This window comes from Brassica oleracea, chromosome C8 (genome assembly GCF_000695525.1).
Source record: "Brassica oleracea var. oleracea cultivar TO1000 chromosome C8, BOL, whole genome shotgun sequence".
Taxonomy (NCBI): Eukaryota; Viridiplantae; Streptophyta; class Magnoliopsida; order Brassicales; family Brassicaceae; genus Brassica; species Brassica oleracea.
Window position 1 is genome coordinate 35,743,956 of NC_027755.1, and position 16,409 is coordinate 35,760,364.

The 16,409-nt window shown below is 34.5% G+C and overlaps 2 protein-coding genes across 7 annotated transcripts; both read left to right on the plus strand.

Moving 5' to 3' along the window:
• The first annotated feature begins 3,257 nt into the window (after window positions 1-3,257).
• On the plus strand, window positions 3,258-5,736 carry LOC106309750 (chaperone protein dnaJ 10). 6 transcript variants are annotated; one of them, XM_013746873.1, is made up of 9 exons: window positions 3,258-3,424; window positions 3,684-3,772; window positions 3,866-3,925; window positions 4,073-4,155; window positions 4,235-4,400; window positions 4,486-4,615; window positions 4,759-5,096; window positions 5,182-5,280; window positions 5,403-5,736. In XM_013746873.1, exons 2-9 carry the CDS (start codon window positions 3,686-3,688, stop codon window positions 5,418-5,420), a joined length of 981 nt encoding a protein of 326 aa, XP_013602327.1. In that variant the 5' UTR covers window positions 3,258-3,424; window positions 3,684-3,685; the 3' UTR covers window positions 5,421-5,736. The 6 variants fall into 6 exon arrangements, with proteins under 6 accessions (XP_013602327.1, XP_013602321.1, XP_013602322.1 ...); XM_013746867.1 differs by having other exon boundaries at window positions 5,182-5,262; XM_013746868.1 differs by having other exon boundaries at window positions 5,450-5,539.
• Window positions 5,737-12,839: 7,103 nt separating this feature from the next.
• LOC106307266 lies at window positions 12,840-15,228 on the plus strand. Its single transcript, XM_013744167.1, has 4 exons — window positions 12,840-12,974; window positions 13,392-13,743; window positions 14,016-14,062; window positions 14,140-15,228. The coding sequence occupies exons 2-4, from the start codon at window positions 13,458-13,460 to the stop codon at window positions 15,034-15,036; spliced, it is 1,230 nt and encodes a 409-aa protein (XP_013599621.1). The 5' UTR covers window positions 12,840-12,974; window positions 13,392-13,457; the 3' UTR covers window positions 15,037-15,228.
• The last annotated feature ends 1,181 nt before the right edge of the window (window positions 15,229-16,409 follow it).

The window sequence follows — 16,409 nt, forward strand, 5'->3', positions numbered from 1 at the left end:
CTTTCCAAATAAATCAATCTTAGGATCAAAATTAATACCTAATGAAAACGATGGTGGCTTGATTTGGAGAGGAAGAGGAAGAATCCTAATGCGTTGATGTGATGTGTACAAAAAAATGTGATGGGTATGAACTTCGTTTTAGAAAGTTGTAAGAGTTTACAGACCCAAAAAATTTTAGTTATTTTTTTAAAAGACTGATACTTCAATCTTTATTAAACTGTCAAAAATATGCAAAACTTAGCATCACAAATTATGAGCAACACTCATATAAAAACCTCATTCGTATATCTAAAAGCTTACTATTTGTTTTTTTTTTTGAAACTTAGGCTTCGAATGGTGACGGCGGATTTGGTATTAAAAGCGGTGTGGAATTAAAGTCCGGGACGGTGCAACTGCGGTTCATGTGGAATTAGAGTGCGGTACAGTACAACTGCGGTTTTAAGTAAAAAGCGGTGCGGAATATTGTTTGATTGATGACATATATATTTGCAGTATTAAGTAATTATTTAATTAATAAAATTAGAACTATTATATTAACATAATAAATATATATTTAAATAAAAAAGATTGTTTGGTGAAAAAATTATTATATAAATAAATTAATATTAAGTAGTGTTCATGATGTAGTGTTCATTAACTACAATTTTATATTTTTATAAATCTGTATTTTAAAAAAAAATTATTTATAATTTGTAATGAAATAAAAATATTTTTTTTATTTAGGCACATTTAAATTAAGTGATAAAAACATAAAATAACAATATTTTTTATTAATTTGCTGATTTTTGAATCTAGCTTACTGTATTTTTTATATTTTTATTTTATTTTTTTTGTCTGGAGATGACACATATGAAAAAATAAACTTCTTTTTTCTGTCAAAACACATGAAGGTATATTACTTTGGATCAAACTAATCGGCATACTTCACTTACTTTTAATAGAATATATAAATATAATGCAAAAACTAAACAATTGTAGCTATAAATTTGCTAAAAGTAACTATGAAGTTTGTAGCAATCTCGTTGCCTTATCGATTACGTTATATTTTAGTAGCTATTCTTACAATACATTTATTGAAAATAAATTAATCTTTAGAAAATAATGTTAAAAAATTGTTATCGAGTGCGTTATTCTCAAAACCGCTGGGTATTGACTGCTTTCCAATTTTGAAGTGCGATTTGTTGATTTGCTGAGTAAATTTTATTGTATGTGTTTTTGCTTTTTCTTTTTCGAAAACCGCAGTACATCTGACAAAAAGCGTGAATGGTGCACTAAAAGCGTTTTTGTGAAAACCGCTTTAAAATCCGCTATGGTGTTGTCACCATTCATTACCTTAGCTTACTATTTTTTCAGAATATATATATATATATATATATATATACATCCAATCATATTTATTTGATTCGTTATATCTTATATGTTTTGTGCAATGAAAAATTTCTCTACTACAACTCTTTTGAAGTACGACAGTAAAAGAAGAAAGAAACTATGATTTATAAACAAACTGGAAAACCACATTAGAAGTGTAATCGAGCACGACAAGTCTCTCTCCTTTGTGATCATACAAAGGAACATAACGTATACCCTGGCTCAGCTCGCCACAGACAAACATGTCTGTCCCGAGAAGTCGTCCTTCTCTGGCATGAACTTCAACTGCGGAAACTCAAACTCCTCGTCCCAAAATGGCCCCAAGTGTTTTCTTCTTTCTTTATTTTCTTCATTACTCTATCACCTCTTAATCCTGTTAGCCCCACCTGCTTTCACAAAAAAAAATAGTTCAATGCATATGAAATAGATCCCATAGTAGAGAATCTCAATGTATTAAGCATCTAAATCAAAGTGACTCTTGTATAATGAGTTGCTTGCCGTTGTGTTGAAGTTAGGAGAAGACCAAGGGTTGAAACTTGCTCGCTGGAAACCATAGTCCCATCCTTTTCCTATGTATAATTTCCTCTCAGAGTTGTTTTGATTGGTAACTTTGGTTTGGAGTCAAAACTTCTCCGCCCGTACCATTGTTCATCGAAAGTCTAGCTTCTTCACGTATTGCATCATCCAGAAAGCTCTTCCATAGCCCTGCAGATCAGAGGTACAAGATGCATCAGTATGATGGGGTTTTGGTAAATGTTGAAAAGGCCTGAGAGAAAAAAAAACAAAAAAAAAACTACAAACCTGCTTTGAAAGCGACCATTTGTGCTTCGTACACCCAACCGCTGAATGGCTTGTAGTTGGAGGAGGTTACTCGTGTGGCCTTTGGACATATCCTCAATACTCAATAGGTTAGAAACCTATGAACATAGCGGCGAAGGTTAAAAATTAGTGAGGAAGGTCAATCGGAAAAGAATAGTTAGCTTATGTGTACAAACGAAATGAATATATTGGTTGATGAAGTTTTTTCATTTATTGACATGTCAGTGTTTCACACATTTAAAAAGCTGAGGTGTCATGTTCTAGAGAGAACCTTGCTCCATTATTGTGTTGATTCTGAGAAGAGCTAGTTGGGGTTATTGCAAATCTGGCAGCGGTAAAGTAGACACTTCAGAGTCCCAAACTTTAAGTGAATGCTCACGCCTATGGTTGTAGAATTTCTGAATCTTGTGTGTTTGGGATCATCAAGAAAGAGATCGAGGCACAACTTGATGATTTTAATAAGCTAAGTGAGAAATCAAAAATACTGCTTCGAGGGTCAAATCAAACACCCAAGATCCGAGGCATGGCCATCAAAATCAATATCCATAACAAATTAACGTTATCTAACTTGTTAAGTATTTTCCTTTGTCTGATTTAAGTTCTTAACGATTGACCTCTCTATCTCCCTAACTCAATCTTGCAGGATGTTATTAACTGTGATACGGAGCGGTGTCCTTCAAAAGCTTTCGCTATCACATTAAATTACTCAATCACTCTCAACCGTGATGAGAGATTCAATGTTACACAATAACACAATGAAAAGAACGAAGTTCACAATTTCTCTCTTTCTGGCCTAATCCGATGATTGCTTAAGAAGAGAAGCCCGTGAATAAGAAGATATCACTTTTGACCAAATAATAATTATTGATTACTAGATGGCGCCGGCGAGAACAATACCAAAAGAAGAAAAAAAGCACAAGCCAGCAGATCTTTCGTCGTAATATTAAAAAACACGGTTCGAACATTCCGAGACACGTGTACGATTCGGACACGATCACACGTTTTGAATTTTATTTGGTAACCGAAAAAAACTTGTCCTTTTCTTTCTTCTTTTTTTTCTTCTCGACAAGGAAAAACAGCGTAAAGCCTTCACATCACTACCTTAATTTTCCGTGTGGTTGCATCGTTGTATATTCTCTTATCACCCGTCATAATATAAAAAAACCCAAATCTTTCTCTCATTCGCCAACTAAACGAAAGAGAGAGAGAGAGATTTACACATACGCACGCACGACCAGTAAGCTTCTGCCTCAATCTCTCTTCTTATGTCTAGATTCATGCATGATCATCTCACGACGACTCCGTTTCTTTTTTTTTCTGATTGATGATCCGTGATTCTTGATAAGATCTGGCCTTTCGATGATCCTTGTTTTCTCCGTCACAAGAGAAATGGGAAAACATTGATATATCTATATGAATATGATTGGTGGGATCAGATGTTTTAACAAGTTTGAATAATCTGTGTTTTTTTGTTTTTTTGTTTTTCACAAAGGAAGGTATGGTGAAGGAGAATGAGTATTATGACATCTTAGCCGTCAAAACCGATGCTTCCGAAGCTGACATTAAAAAGGCTTACTACTTAAAAGTAAATCTCATTTCCTTTCTTTTGTATCATCAAAAATCCTTATGGAATATGAGTGAACAAAGTTTTAATTAATGGTTTTGATTCTGTCTCAAGGCAAGGAACGTTCATCCAGACAAGAACCCTGGAGATCCTCAAGCTGCTAAAAACTTTCAGGTAAAATCAAATGCAAGAGATGATATGGTGTTTGTGTTCATTGCTACTGTTTCTTTGGGTTTGGTTTGTTGCTTACTGGAACCCTGATGGATGTAATGCCATGCGGAGTCTCTCTCTCACATTTCATGTCCTTTTTGTATATGAAAGGTATTAGGCGAGGCTTATCAGGTTTTGAGCAATCCTGAGAAGAGAGCGGCTTATGACAAATATGGCAAAGAAGGTGTTCAACAGTAAGTTTTTTTTTTTGTTGTTACAAACTATATATCTACCGTTTCAGTTGAGAATGAAGCTGACTCAAACTCTTTTCAGGGATGCAATGGTTGATCCTGCAGCTGTGTTTGGTATGCTTTTCGGAAGCGAAGTCTTTGAAGAATACGTTGGGCAGCTTGCACTTGCTTACTTGGCATCCATCGAAGCTGACTTAGAATCATACGAGCCTGAGATCAGAAAGCAAATGCTTCAAGACAAGATCAAAGTACTTTGTTATTAATCATTTCCTTTCTTCTTTGTTAAATGATGTTTACTGTTCTTTATATAATATGTATTGGAACTACGTGCAGGCTCTTCAGAAGGAGAGGGAAGACAAGCTCGCCGCCACGTTGAAAAACAAACTCGAACCATTTGTGGAAGGACGTACCGACGAGTTTACCGATTGGGCGAACCAAGAGGCAAAGAGCCTTTCTTCTGCCGGTAAAAGAAAACCCTTGTTGCATTTTTTTTTATTTATAGAATAAATTTTTTTTTTGGTGCTTTTTATTTTTTCGGAAATCAAAATTTAGCCAAAAAAAGTTTTTTTTGGTTCCATTGTAATGTTGCTTGTGACTGTGTTTAAGGTTTTGGGGAGGCGATGATGCATACAATTGGTTACATATACACAAGAAAAGCGGCTAAAGAGATAGGGAAAGGCAAACGGTTTTTGAAAGTGCCCTTCTTAGCCGAATGGGTGCGTGACAAAGGCCACCACATGAAATCTCAAGTGATGGCTGCTTCCGGTGCGGTTTCGTTGCTTCAGCTGCAGGATGAAGTGAACAGGCTGCATGAGCACCAAGGAGATAACAAAGAGGAGCATATTCAGAAAGCCATTGAAGCTAAAATGGATGCTTTGCTTCAGTCTCTTTGGCAAATCAATGTTCTAGACATCGAGTCAACTCTTTCTCATGTCTGCCAATCTGTAAGAGATTCACACCTTGCGTTATTTACATAACAACCATCTTTCTTAGTACTAGCTTAAATTAAATATTGATTTTGTGTCGTAGGTGCTTAGAGATCCAAGTGTTTCCAAAGATGTTCTTAGAGCTCGAGCCGCAGGACTAAGGAAACTTGGAACGATCTTGCAGGTGAGCAAAAAGAAAAGGGTTCGTGACTTTTAAAACATAACAGAGAAGCTCATTGAGTTTTGATAATAAAATTGTTGTTTTTTTTTTTTTTTGCTAACATAATAAGATTGTTGTTGTTGTTGTTTTGATTCTTATAAAAGAACCAATGTATAAACTAGGACCGTGTGCATCTCTCTGTTTCTGTTAGGGTGCTAAGAAGCCGTACACCAGAGGAAGCAGCTTACGTCACGAAGCCGTGAAACTGGACACCGGAGGTTCTTCAACGGCGACGTCCTGAAACTCCCATTATCTTTCGCCAGCTATAAAACAGAGAGAAACCGGAATTTAAATGGCTGTTTTTTTTTTTCCACCTTTTCTTTTTGCTATCGTCTCAAGTTTGGATTTGTCTTTTGGTCTTTTTATTTTAATTATTTTCACAGTTTTGTAGTAGAGATTGTTTTCTGAGAAAATGATTCATCAATAGATCAAACCTAACCCCTATTAAGGCCACGGCATAGTATTGATTTTGGCTTTTAGATTTTAAAAATTAGAAACTGTAAATATTTTTTTTTTTTTGTCTTCAACTATTACAGATTCATACGGACTCTGTAAACCAAACCGGGTGATCTGCATCCATGTGAACGACAAAAGACGGTTGCTTCCTAGCACTGCGTGCTAGTCTATCCGCCATTGTATTTTGCGTCCTTGGTATATAGATGATCTCTGATCTGGTGAAGCTCTCTTTTAGGGTCTTGACATCCTCCAAGTAATTCGCAAAAGCTGGCCATTCATCTGGTTCCGAAACCATCTTCACCAATTGAGAGCAATCCATTGCAAACGTAACCTGAAACTGACGTAAATTCCTCATACATTCCATTGCCCAAAGAAGCGCTTCCATCTCCGCATGAAGGGGAGAGATACTAGCCCTCACATTCCTTGCCCCCAACAATCCCTCAAATCCTTCTAAGGTGCTGAGCCAACCTTGTCCTGAAAAAATATCCCCCTCTTTCCATGAACCATCTGTGAAACACCATCTTCCTGGAACCACCTTCATCCTTATCTAAACATACTTTGTCCCATGATTTCCAATGCATGCCTCTTGTGGTTCCCCCTGAACTCCACCAAAATTGTGATACCGCACTCGTTAGTTTTTTCACAGTTGCCTTAGGTAAACGATAGCACGACATCGTATGATTTGGTAATGCCGTAATCACTGATTTAATGATCACTTCCTTTCCTCCTTTTGTGAAGAACTTGAAAGTCCATCCATTGACTCTATTATTTAATCGATCCTGAACAAAGCTAAACACTTGGATCTTTGAACCCCCCATATTTTCTGGCAAACCAAGATAAGATCCCATTCCTCCAAGATTCTGAATACCCAAAATATCTCTTAAATCCTGTCGTACTGATTCTTCAATCTTATGTCCAAATTGAATTGAAGACTTTTCAAAATTTATTAACTGCCCCGAAACTGCTTCATATTCCTTTAAAATCGTAAGAATAGTTTGACACTCTTCTTTTTGGGCTTTACAAAAAAAGAGGCTATCGTCCGCAAAAAGCAAATGGGATATCGAAGGACAAGCTCTTGCCACCTTCATTCCCGTCAGTTGTTTCCCCCTCTCTGCTCTTTTTATATTTGCAATTAAGGCCTCAGTGCAAAGAATGAATAAATAAGGCGATAAAGGATCCCCTTGACGTAAATCCCTATGTGGAATAATGAGTCCACATGGTTGACCATTAAGAAGTACCCTATATTGAATCTGTAAATAAAAATCAAGTTTTGAAGGGTTAAAAGAAAAAACAAATTGATTATTGAACAAAAAAACTGAGGAAATGACTTGATGATTATTTTTGGAGATTTTAGAGACTTTAAGTCAATAAAGCTTTGATGGATAATAGATAATTTGAAGACTTTAAAACCGTTTAAAATTATTATTCAAATTTTTTTCTATTCCAATTTAGTTTCTGTATAGTTATAAAGTATTTAAAATCTATTAAAAAAATAAACATGTACCTAGAATAAAATCCAGATAATCTTTATATTTAAACCATTAAAAACTAAATAGTTTATTTATATTAATTACTAAATTTTGATAGTTAAAATTTTGTAATATTTTGATTTGATATCTTGAGAATTTTTTCTTGGTCTTAAGTTAAATAATATTTATGTCGTGTAACTATAAATATCGAACTTTTTAAATAAATAATTAGTGACAACTGTTTCAGCAATTTTTAAGGTTACAATTGTTACAATCATTAACTTTCCACTTCCTCTATTTTACTATAAGTGGTGTTTACGGTTTTAACAGATACACTACCTTTTGACCCGCCTTTTGAGAGGGCATGTATATTTTTTGTTTAAAGTTTTCTCGAAAATTTTAGTTTTTATAAATTTTTTTGTAATCAAATTTGTGTTTAATATTAATTTAATTTGATAGAATATATACATAAATTTGGTTAAAAAAAATTCAACTTTGAATTTATTTTTACCAAATATATGTATCTATTCTATCAATTAAATTAATATTAAAGACAAAATAATAACAAAAAATACAAATATAAAAAATTAAATTTCACAAAAAAATACCCGTCAAAATCTAGTATCTATTAAAAGTCCACTTAAACCCGTTAAACTCCATTTTAACATTATGTGTTTTGTTAATTGATAAATTTAATGTATGTTTAAAACTTTCAGAATTAGAATAAATTAACGTCTAGTCCAATAAATTCTAACTTCTTGAACTGATATGTAAGTTATGTTGTTGTAGTGTGATAATGATTTTTTATGAAATATATCAAAGTTAATTATAATCTAAAATTATATTGTAATAGTTGGTGAAAATAGTATTTAGTTTATTTAGTAATATTAAAGGTGAGAATAAAAGTGAAAAATATTTTTTATATATAGTACTATTTTATTCTCCACATGGACAATATTTTTGAAACTTCATGATTAAAGACACGTGAACGACTCTGATTGTAACACAACAAAGGAGGTTGTCTTCTCCAATAATTCAGTCGCTTCTGATTTTTTCCGTTTGATTTACCCATGACACCACCGGCGAGAACCATAAACCCAGAATACGACATGAATCCATCTGTCTATCTTCACCTTTCTCCGAGCATACCAAAAGCTAACTTCACGCAAAGATCAATGTGTTTGGTATTGTAAACATTGAGCACAAAACAATACAAATGAAAGATCACGTTTATATTTAGTAGGACATATACTGTCATTTATTTTCATAACCGTGGATTTTAATTAGTATGAGAACTATGGATCCGAAAATATAGGAATTAAGGGGAGGTTACGATATTATCATACGTGGTTAGTGTTTAAATATAATTAAATACATTTACATAAATAAAATAATAAATGACCGTTTAAATAAATAGTTGGATTCAACTATTATCAATTGGTCATGTTCCTAATTTAATAGTATTGATTAAGAAAATAAAAATGTTTATACAATTGCTTTGGTTATATAAAAGAATTACTAAATAAAAATAGTTCAACCAATAAAACAGTATTTTATAGTTAGTCATAAATTTCTAATGACATTCAATTAATTTAGAATAGTAAAAACATATATTATTATGAAAGAATAATAATATTTTTAAATCACTACTTAAACTAAAATAGAGAGAGCAAGAACTTTTTCGCAGCCGATGGTTGTATTTTTTTCATTTGAATTATTTGTATATTTAAATTCTCTTTTTTTTGAAAGAATTCACGTATTTTTAGATTCATTTCCTTATATAAAATTATATTTTTTTCTTGATATTCCGTGGATATCCGGTGGACCAATCCTAACCGACTAGTTCTATGCGAACTTGTCTACCGGCGCCAAATATTCATGTTGAATGGTTACACAAATAGATAAAGTTGAATTTGGTGGGTTTTAAACGAGAAGGGCTTAGAACTTTTTCAAATTTGCCCTATGGATCGACTACGCTTATGTGGTTTAAATTGCCACTACTTGAAAAATTGGTTACTTTTCTTTCAGTTTTGTTAATCTTTTTCTCTTTTCCAGAGAGCTTTTCATTGACTATAATCTAACAAAGATCCATTTCTATCAGTTTTGTTATGGAAAAATCAGTGATTTTTTTATTAAATTCATTTGCTATATCATTTTCAATATATTTATTCTGTTTCATAAATAGTAACAAGTAAATTACTAAGTTCTAAAACAACATTCTTTGTATAACAAGTAGAATAAATAAAAATAATTTCTTCAGAACAATAATAAATTGTAAAAAATTTAAATATCTATTTTCATTTGTATATAAAATATCAGAGTCATATAATATGTAACCAAGGAAATATCTCACTATGTTCAAAACTGAGCTTAACAAAACGGTGGTTATCCGGTGAGCTAATAAATTAATTAAACACGCCAAACTAACAAAATCACAAATATATTTTTATAATCATAAATAATCTCTTTTTCCTCTGTTCTTTCCTTTTCCTCTGTTTCCTCTATATACCTTTCACAGAGGAAAAGTGAGGTAGAGAAATCCTAAGGCAATTTTTTTCCGGCGTTCTTTCGCTCTCGGTTGGGTCCCTTTTCCGGCGTCGCACCTTCTTATTGGTAGTCGGCCGGCTTTTGACTCTGACGGCGCATCATCTCTTTGATACAGTCGTTTTTGGCTCCGAGACACATCATATTCTCCGATGTCGCCGTCGGCTCTTGGCTCATCGTCTTCCCTTTCCTTGCGGTGTCGACGATGGGTTTTCCCAGGTCTCTCCCGGTGTGTCTGATCTGCGCTTCTTCAAGCTATTTATGTTTCAATCAGTTCGTTTCTCGTTTGTTTCGAGATCGATGGGTTTCGATTGGAACTTCTTTCAAAGATGCGAGATCGTTTGGCTTTAGTCTTCTTTTCTCGTGGATCTGTCGTTTTCGGGGTTCTTTACCTTACTCGATCAGAGATCTCACGCTCAAGTCTAAGACGATGTAAATGGTTGCGCCTTCAATTCCCTTTATGGCGAAGTTCTTTGCACGGGATCCTGTTCCGATGTGTTTCCGTGGATCTACGGATTAGACCTTCGCTGGAGTCGATCTGCTATCTGAAGTTTGGTGTCGACTCGCGTGGTGAGCACGTGTCCCTGTCACGCCAAAGGTTAACGCGTGATGTTCGAGTCATCATCGATTTTCCGTAGGGCTTTCTTTTGTTTGGACCGGTTGGGCCTCTTACTTTTTTTCTTGTCTGTCCGGTTAGACCTTTGTATTTTATTTAAGTTTTGGTTTTATAATAAAGACGACAATAGTGTTAAAAAAAATCATAAATAATCTAATTGTTTGGACTTTTTTGATCGGCTAATTCTTTGGACTTTGGAACTACAATAATAAGTGATTAATTAATTTTTTTGTTTCTTAAAGTTGAAAAACAAAGTAAAGGGCGTGTTTTAGGGGCGTTTTTATTCTCTCTGATGTTTTCGCGTTGGCTGTACAAAAGGACTAAAGCGTGTCATATAAGAGCATGATTATCCCTGTTACCTCATATGAATTTCTTAATGATTATTTAATTAATTAATTAATTAAGAATTCTAGTTAAGAAACAATTAGAATATGTGCTCCAATGGTAGTTTTCTAATTAGAGGTTCTTAAAAAAATTAACTTTTTGTGTGGATTGCCTTCAAAAGAGAACCATATCTCACATACTTCAACGATCCTATATGTCTATCAACAAACAAATACCGCAAAAAGACAAACTTGATGAGATTTAGCTCTGAATATATACGTGTTGATGATTAGGAATTTCAGAAAAAGAAGAGTACAAAGCACATACACTATCTCAGTGTATTGAAGTCTCCAAGCAGGGAAACCGAGGTGGCTCCTTACAGGTCCATAAACCAGCAAAAGATACGTGCACATTCTCACCTGCCAGAGAGTTTAATGTTTATTTGAGTTTCAGATGAGAGAATCAACACTAACCAACAACTTTTAATGCTTCGTTCAGATTAGACTCTGTAAAAATAACAATCAAAACAGCTTCATTTGAAGATACTTTTACTAATCTATAAACGTTTCTTTATATCATGAGTTAGGGAGAAGCTGATGATTTGATTCATGACCACAGTAGCACACTAAAGAAAATGTAGCTCATCGAAATGAATGCTATGTTTTGTATCATACCTGTAACAGCACTGAACATGTAGAAAAGGAAGTGAAATCCGTAAGGCCACAAACTTTGAAGAAATAAACACGCATGACTATCAACAATATCTGATAATTATCAAAACAAACAACATTGCGTAGGAAAGCTTCAAGTTAAGCCTCCTTGAATCCATTCTCAACCAGCAATTCAGCCACTTTCATTGAGTTACCATCAAAACTATTCACAACAACGCAAGACAACATGAATCAATGTCCAATTATGTCAAAAAAAGTTTGAAGCTTTTGGTCTCTAAATCCTCCTTACTTGTCAAGGACACAAACAACTGTGTTCTCCTGATCAGAGAAGCTCCCTTTAACTCTCTTCAAAACCCTCGACTCATCTTCCCCACTATACGGAACCTGAACCGAGCTCTTACCAAGAAACTTGAGATTACGAAACGCGTTCACGGTGGATTGGTCGGAGATTGAGGTGAAGGGGGCTGTTGATGCGAGGACAGGGGAACAGAAGAGGATGGTGGTGTGAGAAAGGGTGAGAGAGAGATGGGTTTCGATCGATCGTTTGACGGAGAACAAGAAAGAAGACGGACGAGACGCCGTGAGGATCGATCGTCTGACGGAGAACAAGAGAAAAGAAGGACGAGACGCCGTGAGGACTGACCGAATCGTCGATCGTCTCTGACGGAGAAGATGAGAGAAGACGTCGTGGTTTCTTTCTCCAAATGATAGAGAAGACGACAAAAAGAAAAAAAAAAAAAGAAAAAAAAATAGAACTCTTTATTTGCTGACACGTGGTTATGAAACCCACTCAAAAATCGGTTGCCAAAGACCCAACTTAAGGATCGGTAATGTGCTTTTTAATTAGTTCTGATTTAATTAAATCAGTTATTTTCCTTAAAAACCATGCTAAGAAACTCGGATAAAGATGGTCTAACATGCAGAGAACTTTTAGATTCCCAATTTTAGTCCTTATGAAAAATATAGTTTTTATTAGACACCCTCCAACTTTTTTTTTTATACTTATAAACCCGCCAATGGAACGACGACGCTTCGTGAAAATGACGGTCAATTATTCGCGCTTCCCCTTCCTTTTTTGTCTTCTCAGAAGCAGGACGTGGCCACCGTCCACCTTACGTCACTTGCTTCCTTCCGCTAAAACTAACGGCATCACGTCGGCAGAGCAATATAGTCAAACCGTACTGTTACTTCGGTTCGGTTAAACCGGTGAGCAATCAAACTGGCCCATGCTAATCCGACATGATCTAACCGAATAATTTTTAAAAACACTTGAAAATGTGATGAAATATTTCAATTATTTATAGAGAAGGAAAATTTAATGTAATTACGTAAACATATACTCGAAATTAAAATTTTGGTACGGTTTTAGGCTCCGTAACCGGTTTTACCAATCGAACTATAACGGCGTTAAGTAAAACCGTCAGAAAAGACTTTGTATTCGTCTCTTTCACACACTCTCTCTTCCTCTTTAGGAAAGAGAAGGAAAAAAGGAACAAAACAAAGCAAAGCTTCGCAGTGTTTACATATCAGTTTCTCACTCTACAAATCCACCGCTCTTATGTGAAACTTGTCTTCGTTTCCAAGTTTCAAGAGCAGGTTCGTCTGCTCAATTGCCTGTTAAAATTCTTTTGGGGATTTTATGTGATAAGGGTGTCGATTTTAGGGTTTATTATTTCTATTTTAGGGGTATATCTCAACGAAGCTTGTAGGTTCCTTGGCCTGTATTCTCGGATCTGTTCAGTTTTGAGATAAACCTCTGATTCAGTTTGCTATTTTTGGTGCTAATGAGATTTATTTATTGTTAATTTATATTTTATTTTTGATAGTGAAGATACTCATCAAAGTTCACTGGCCTACCCTTGGTCAAGTTTAAGTTTTTTTTTTTTTTGTGTGTGTGTGGGGGATGATCACAGCTCTTATCAATGGTGTTAGTAACATTGTATGTTATTGTGTTTGATTTTTTTCATACTTGATTCTGATTTGAGTTCTGTATTTTTGTTTTTCTTTTACAAGGTTTTGAGGTTTCATGCCCCCAAACAATCCTAAGCTAAGCTAGAGTAGTTTCCACACTCTTCAGTTATGGGGAATGCTTGCTGTGTTGCTGCTCACGACAAAATGGTACTCCCTAATACATCAGCAGTCGAGGGTTTGCAGAGAAACAATGCTAGGTACTCTCCGAATTGGAGCTTCCGGTGGGATAATAGAGGACGAGTGGCTGGTGAAGACACCTCTCTTAGTTGGTTATCTGATGGGATTAGTCGTAACGATGGGTCTGATGTCAAATCTGAATCTGCATTTGTATCATCACAAGGCTCTCCTTTGAACAATCTCCAGACTCAGTCATGGCAAAAGTCTCCTGCTTCGGGTAAATTAAAAAAAAATCAGCCTTTTAGATATTTTGTTTACTAGGAAAACATGTTTAATCTGTAAAAAACTGTAGCCTTTAGGTATCTTGTTTTGTGTGGTCCACTTGGAGTTTAGGAATACTTTTCTTACAGAACGTGTTCATGACATGAGAAGACATTGATATGTCTGTTGGTTGACACAAGCTGTCCTCTCATGTTTGCTTCTGGGCTTGCTCTATTATTGGTCTCTTGATCTCTAAACTATGACTTTTCCTTGTTTATGACATCACAGATCAATCGTTTTCAAGAAATGCATCCATGGACACCGTCTCTGAACAGGTAAAAAGCTAGTGAATATCGGTAATATCTGCCATTTATCTCTGTTAATATAACAACCTCTATTTTGGTTTCCTTAGATCACCCAGAATCATGTTAAACTTTCGGTTTCATTGGCTTCGCAACCATCATCCCCACTCTCTTCCCATAGCCACTTGCCACTGCCACTGCCACCTGCTAGTTCATCGACTCTGAAACTGACACCACGCGCTCGTCTCTCGAAACAAGTCTCCGATAGTCAGATCTTGGGATTCAACTCACCAACTGAAGAGAGGCTGGGAAGCGAGTCCCATTCTGGGCCGTCTGATGGTTGGTCCACGCAAGCCTTTTCCGAAATGATGGCGTATTCTCGCAGAGAGTCTTGCTCCTATGACAACGAGTGCTTATTAGGTCCTGGACGCGGCAAGATAGACCATCAAGGAAACAGGAAGTCCAGTGATCAGCAAACCTGCGGTGCTTGCTCTAGACCCTTGTCTCAGAAATCGCTGCTGAGCAGCCAGAAGATCTGCGCCACTAACGAGCTCTCTGTAGCTGCGATTCTAGCTTGTGGGCACGTCTATCATTCCGAGTGTTTGGAGCAGATGACACCTGAAACCGACAAATTCGACCCTCAGTGTCCCGTCTGCACGTTGGGCGAGAAAAGAACATTCAAGTTGTCGGAGAAAGCATTGAGGGCAGATTTGGATTTGAGAGCTAAACAGAACAAGATACTAAGGAAAAATGTGGTGGATAGGGATGACTTTGTCATGTTTGATCACATGCCCAATGCAGCAGCAGCAGCAGCAAGCGGTAGTGGTGGACACAAAGGCAAAGTCTCCAAGCTGTTAACGAGCTCAAGCTTGAGAAGCTATTCACCAAAGCCTTTCCTTGCGAGACACTTCTCTTTCGGGTCCAGAAGTAACAGTGTCAAATCCCCTAAAGAGGATCATTCGGCGAGGAAGAAAGGATTCTTCTGGACCAAATCTAGCAAACTTTGAAACTGTAAGGCATCTTCACTTGTGAGTTAAGTCACTAGTTGAATCTTTGTCCTAGATTTTTTTTGGTGATGTTTCTCTCCGTAAGCTTTGGCCCAAGTCAACGTTACGGATACTTATCAACAATACACACTTGTTTGTGTAATAGAATTTCTCACAAATATAAGCACTCTTTCTACCATTTATTTTTCTACATTCCAGAATTTTCACTTGTAAATATAATAACTAAACATAATTTAAGGGAAACAAATTAATGATTAGAATAAGTATTTTCATACATATTTTTTTATGTTGTGTAGACTTAATTTTTTATTCATGCATGCAATTAATGTTTCAGTTTTAAACCAATCCCAGCCTCGTAGTTAATAAAACAAATACTTCTTCTATTCCAAAATAGACGATGTTTTGATGAGTTTTTGATGTTTCAAAATACATGATATTTTGATATTTTTATATTAATTTTAGTGATTGAAATCTGTGTGACCAATTATGTTTTATAGTTCTTGATTGGTTGAATTAGTTTTTGTTTATATTTTTAATGATACTTTTTAGATAAAAGTGTATGTCTTAATTCTTGTGCAATTAACCAAAACATCAACTATTTTGAAACAGAGGGAATATGTAAATGTCAATATCTTATATATTAAAACAGAAGTTACGAACTTGATTCATGTGTGATTTCTTTTAAAAATGGACTCTCACTAGAAATCAGTTATCATTCATTTGTTACTAATAATATGGATTAATAATATATCATTCCTAATATAACATCGACTCCTAAAAACCCGGATTAGTTAACAAACTCACATTGATTCATTTGTGATATTTTTAATTGGATCATCATTTAAATTTTTTATTAAATGTATTTCCTTAATGCTAATATATAATCTTTTAACTACTTAAATCATAATATAATTTGATATTTTTTAATTTAAAATATAAATATAAATATTTAATTTTTTTAACAAATGTGTTTGAAAAACATTATAAAAATATCTTAATTATCAAAAATTGTATATAAATATTTTCACTAATTTTGTAATTAGTAATGAAATTAATGTTATTATACATATATATATATATATATACTCAGTTATCTTTTATAAAATGAAAAAAATTATATCAAATTTTACTATTTTATAGTTATATCTATCATTCTAAAATAAAATATTGTATTTAACTAAATATGGTAAAATTATTTTAAAGTGATAAATTAATATATTTTATTTTCACAACCATTAAAAATTTATGCTAGAAATATAATATGTTGGTAGAACGGGTTAACATTAGTAAATTAGATAATTCATGTATAAAATAAACTTATCTTAAACTTTTTAATATATATATAGTTATTATCTTAAATGAATAAACATAAA

What these genes read in the sequence shown, in the direction of transcription:
- LOC106309750 (XM_013746868.1), top strand. Translation starts at nt 3,686, where the DNA reads ATGGTGAAGGAGAATGAGTATTATGACATCTTAGCCGTCAAAACCGAT. An exon ending in AAAAGGCTTACTACTTAAAA is followed by an intron (nt 3,773 to 3,865) that starts GTAAATCTCATT and finishes TTCTGTCTCAAG; the next exon opens with GCAAGGAACGTTCATCCAGA. An exon ending in AGGTGAGCAAAAAGAAAAGG is followed by an intron (nt 5,281 to 5,449) that starts GTTCGTGACTTT and finishes TGTTTCTGTTAG; the next exon opens with GGTGCTAAGAAGCCGTACAC.
- LOC106307266 (XM_013744167.1), top strand. Translation starts at nt 13,458, where the DNA reads ATGGGGAATGCTTGCTGTGTTGCTGCTCACGACAAAATGGTACTCCCT. An exon ending in GCAAAAGTCTCCTGCTTCGG is followed by an intron (nt 13,744 to 14,015) that starts GTAAATTAAAAA and finishes ATGACATCACAG; the next exon opens with ATCAATCGTTTTCAAGAAAT. An exon ending in TGGACACCGTCTCTGAACAG is followed by an intron (nt 14,063 to 14,139) that starts GTAAAAAGCTAG and finishes TGGTTTCCTTAG; the next exon opens with ATCACCCAGAATCATGTTAA.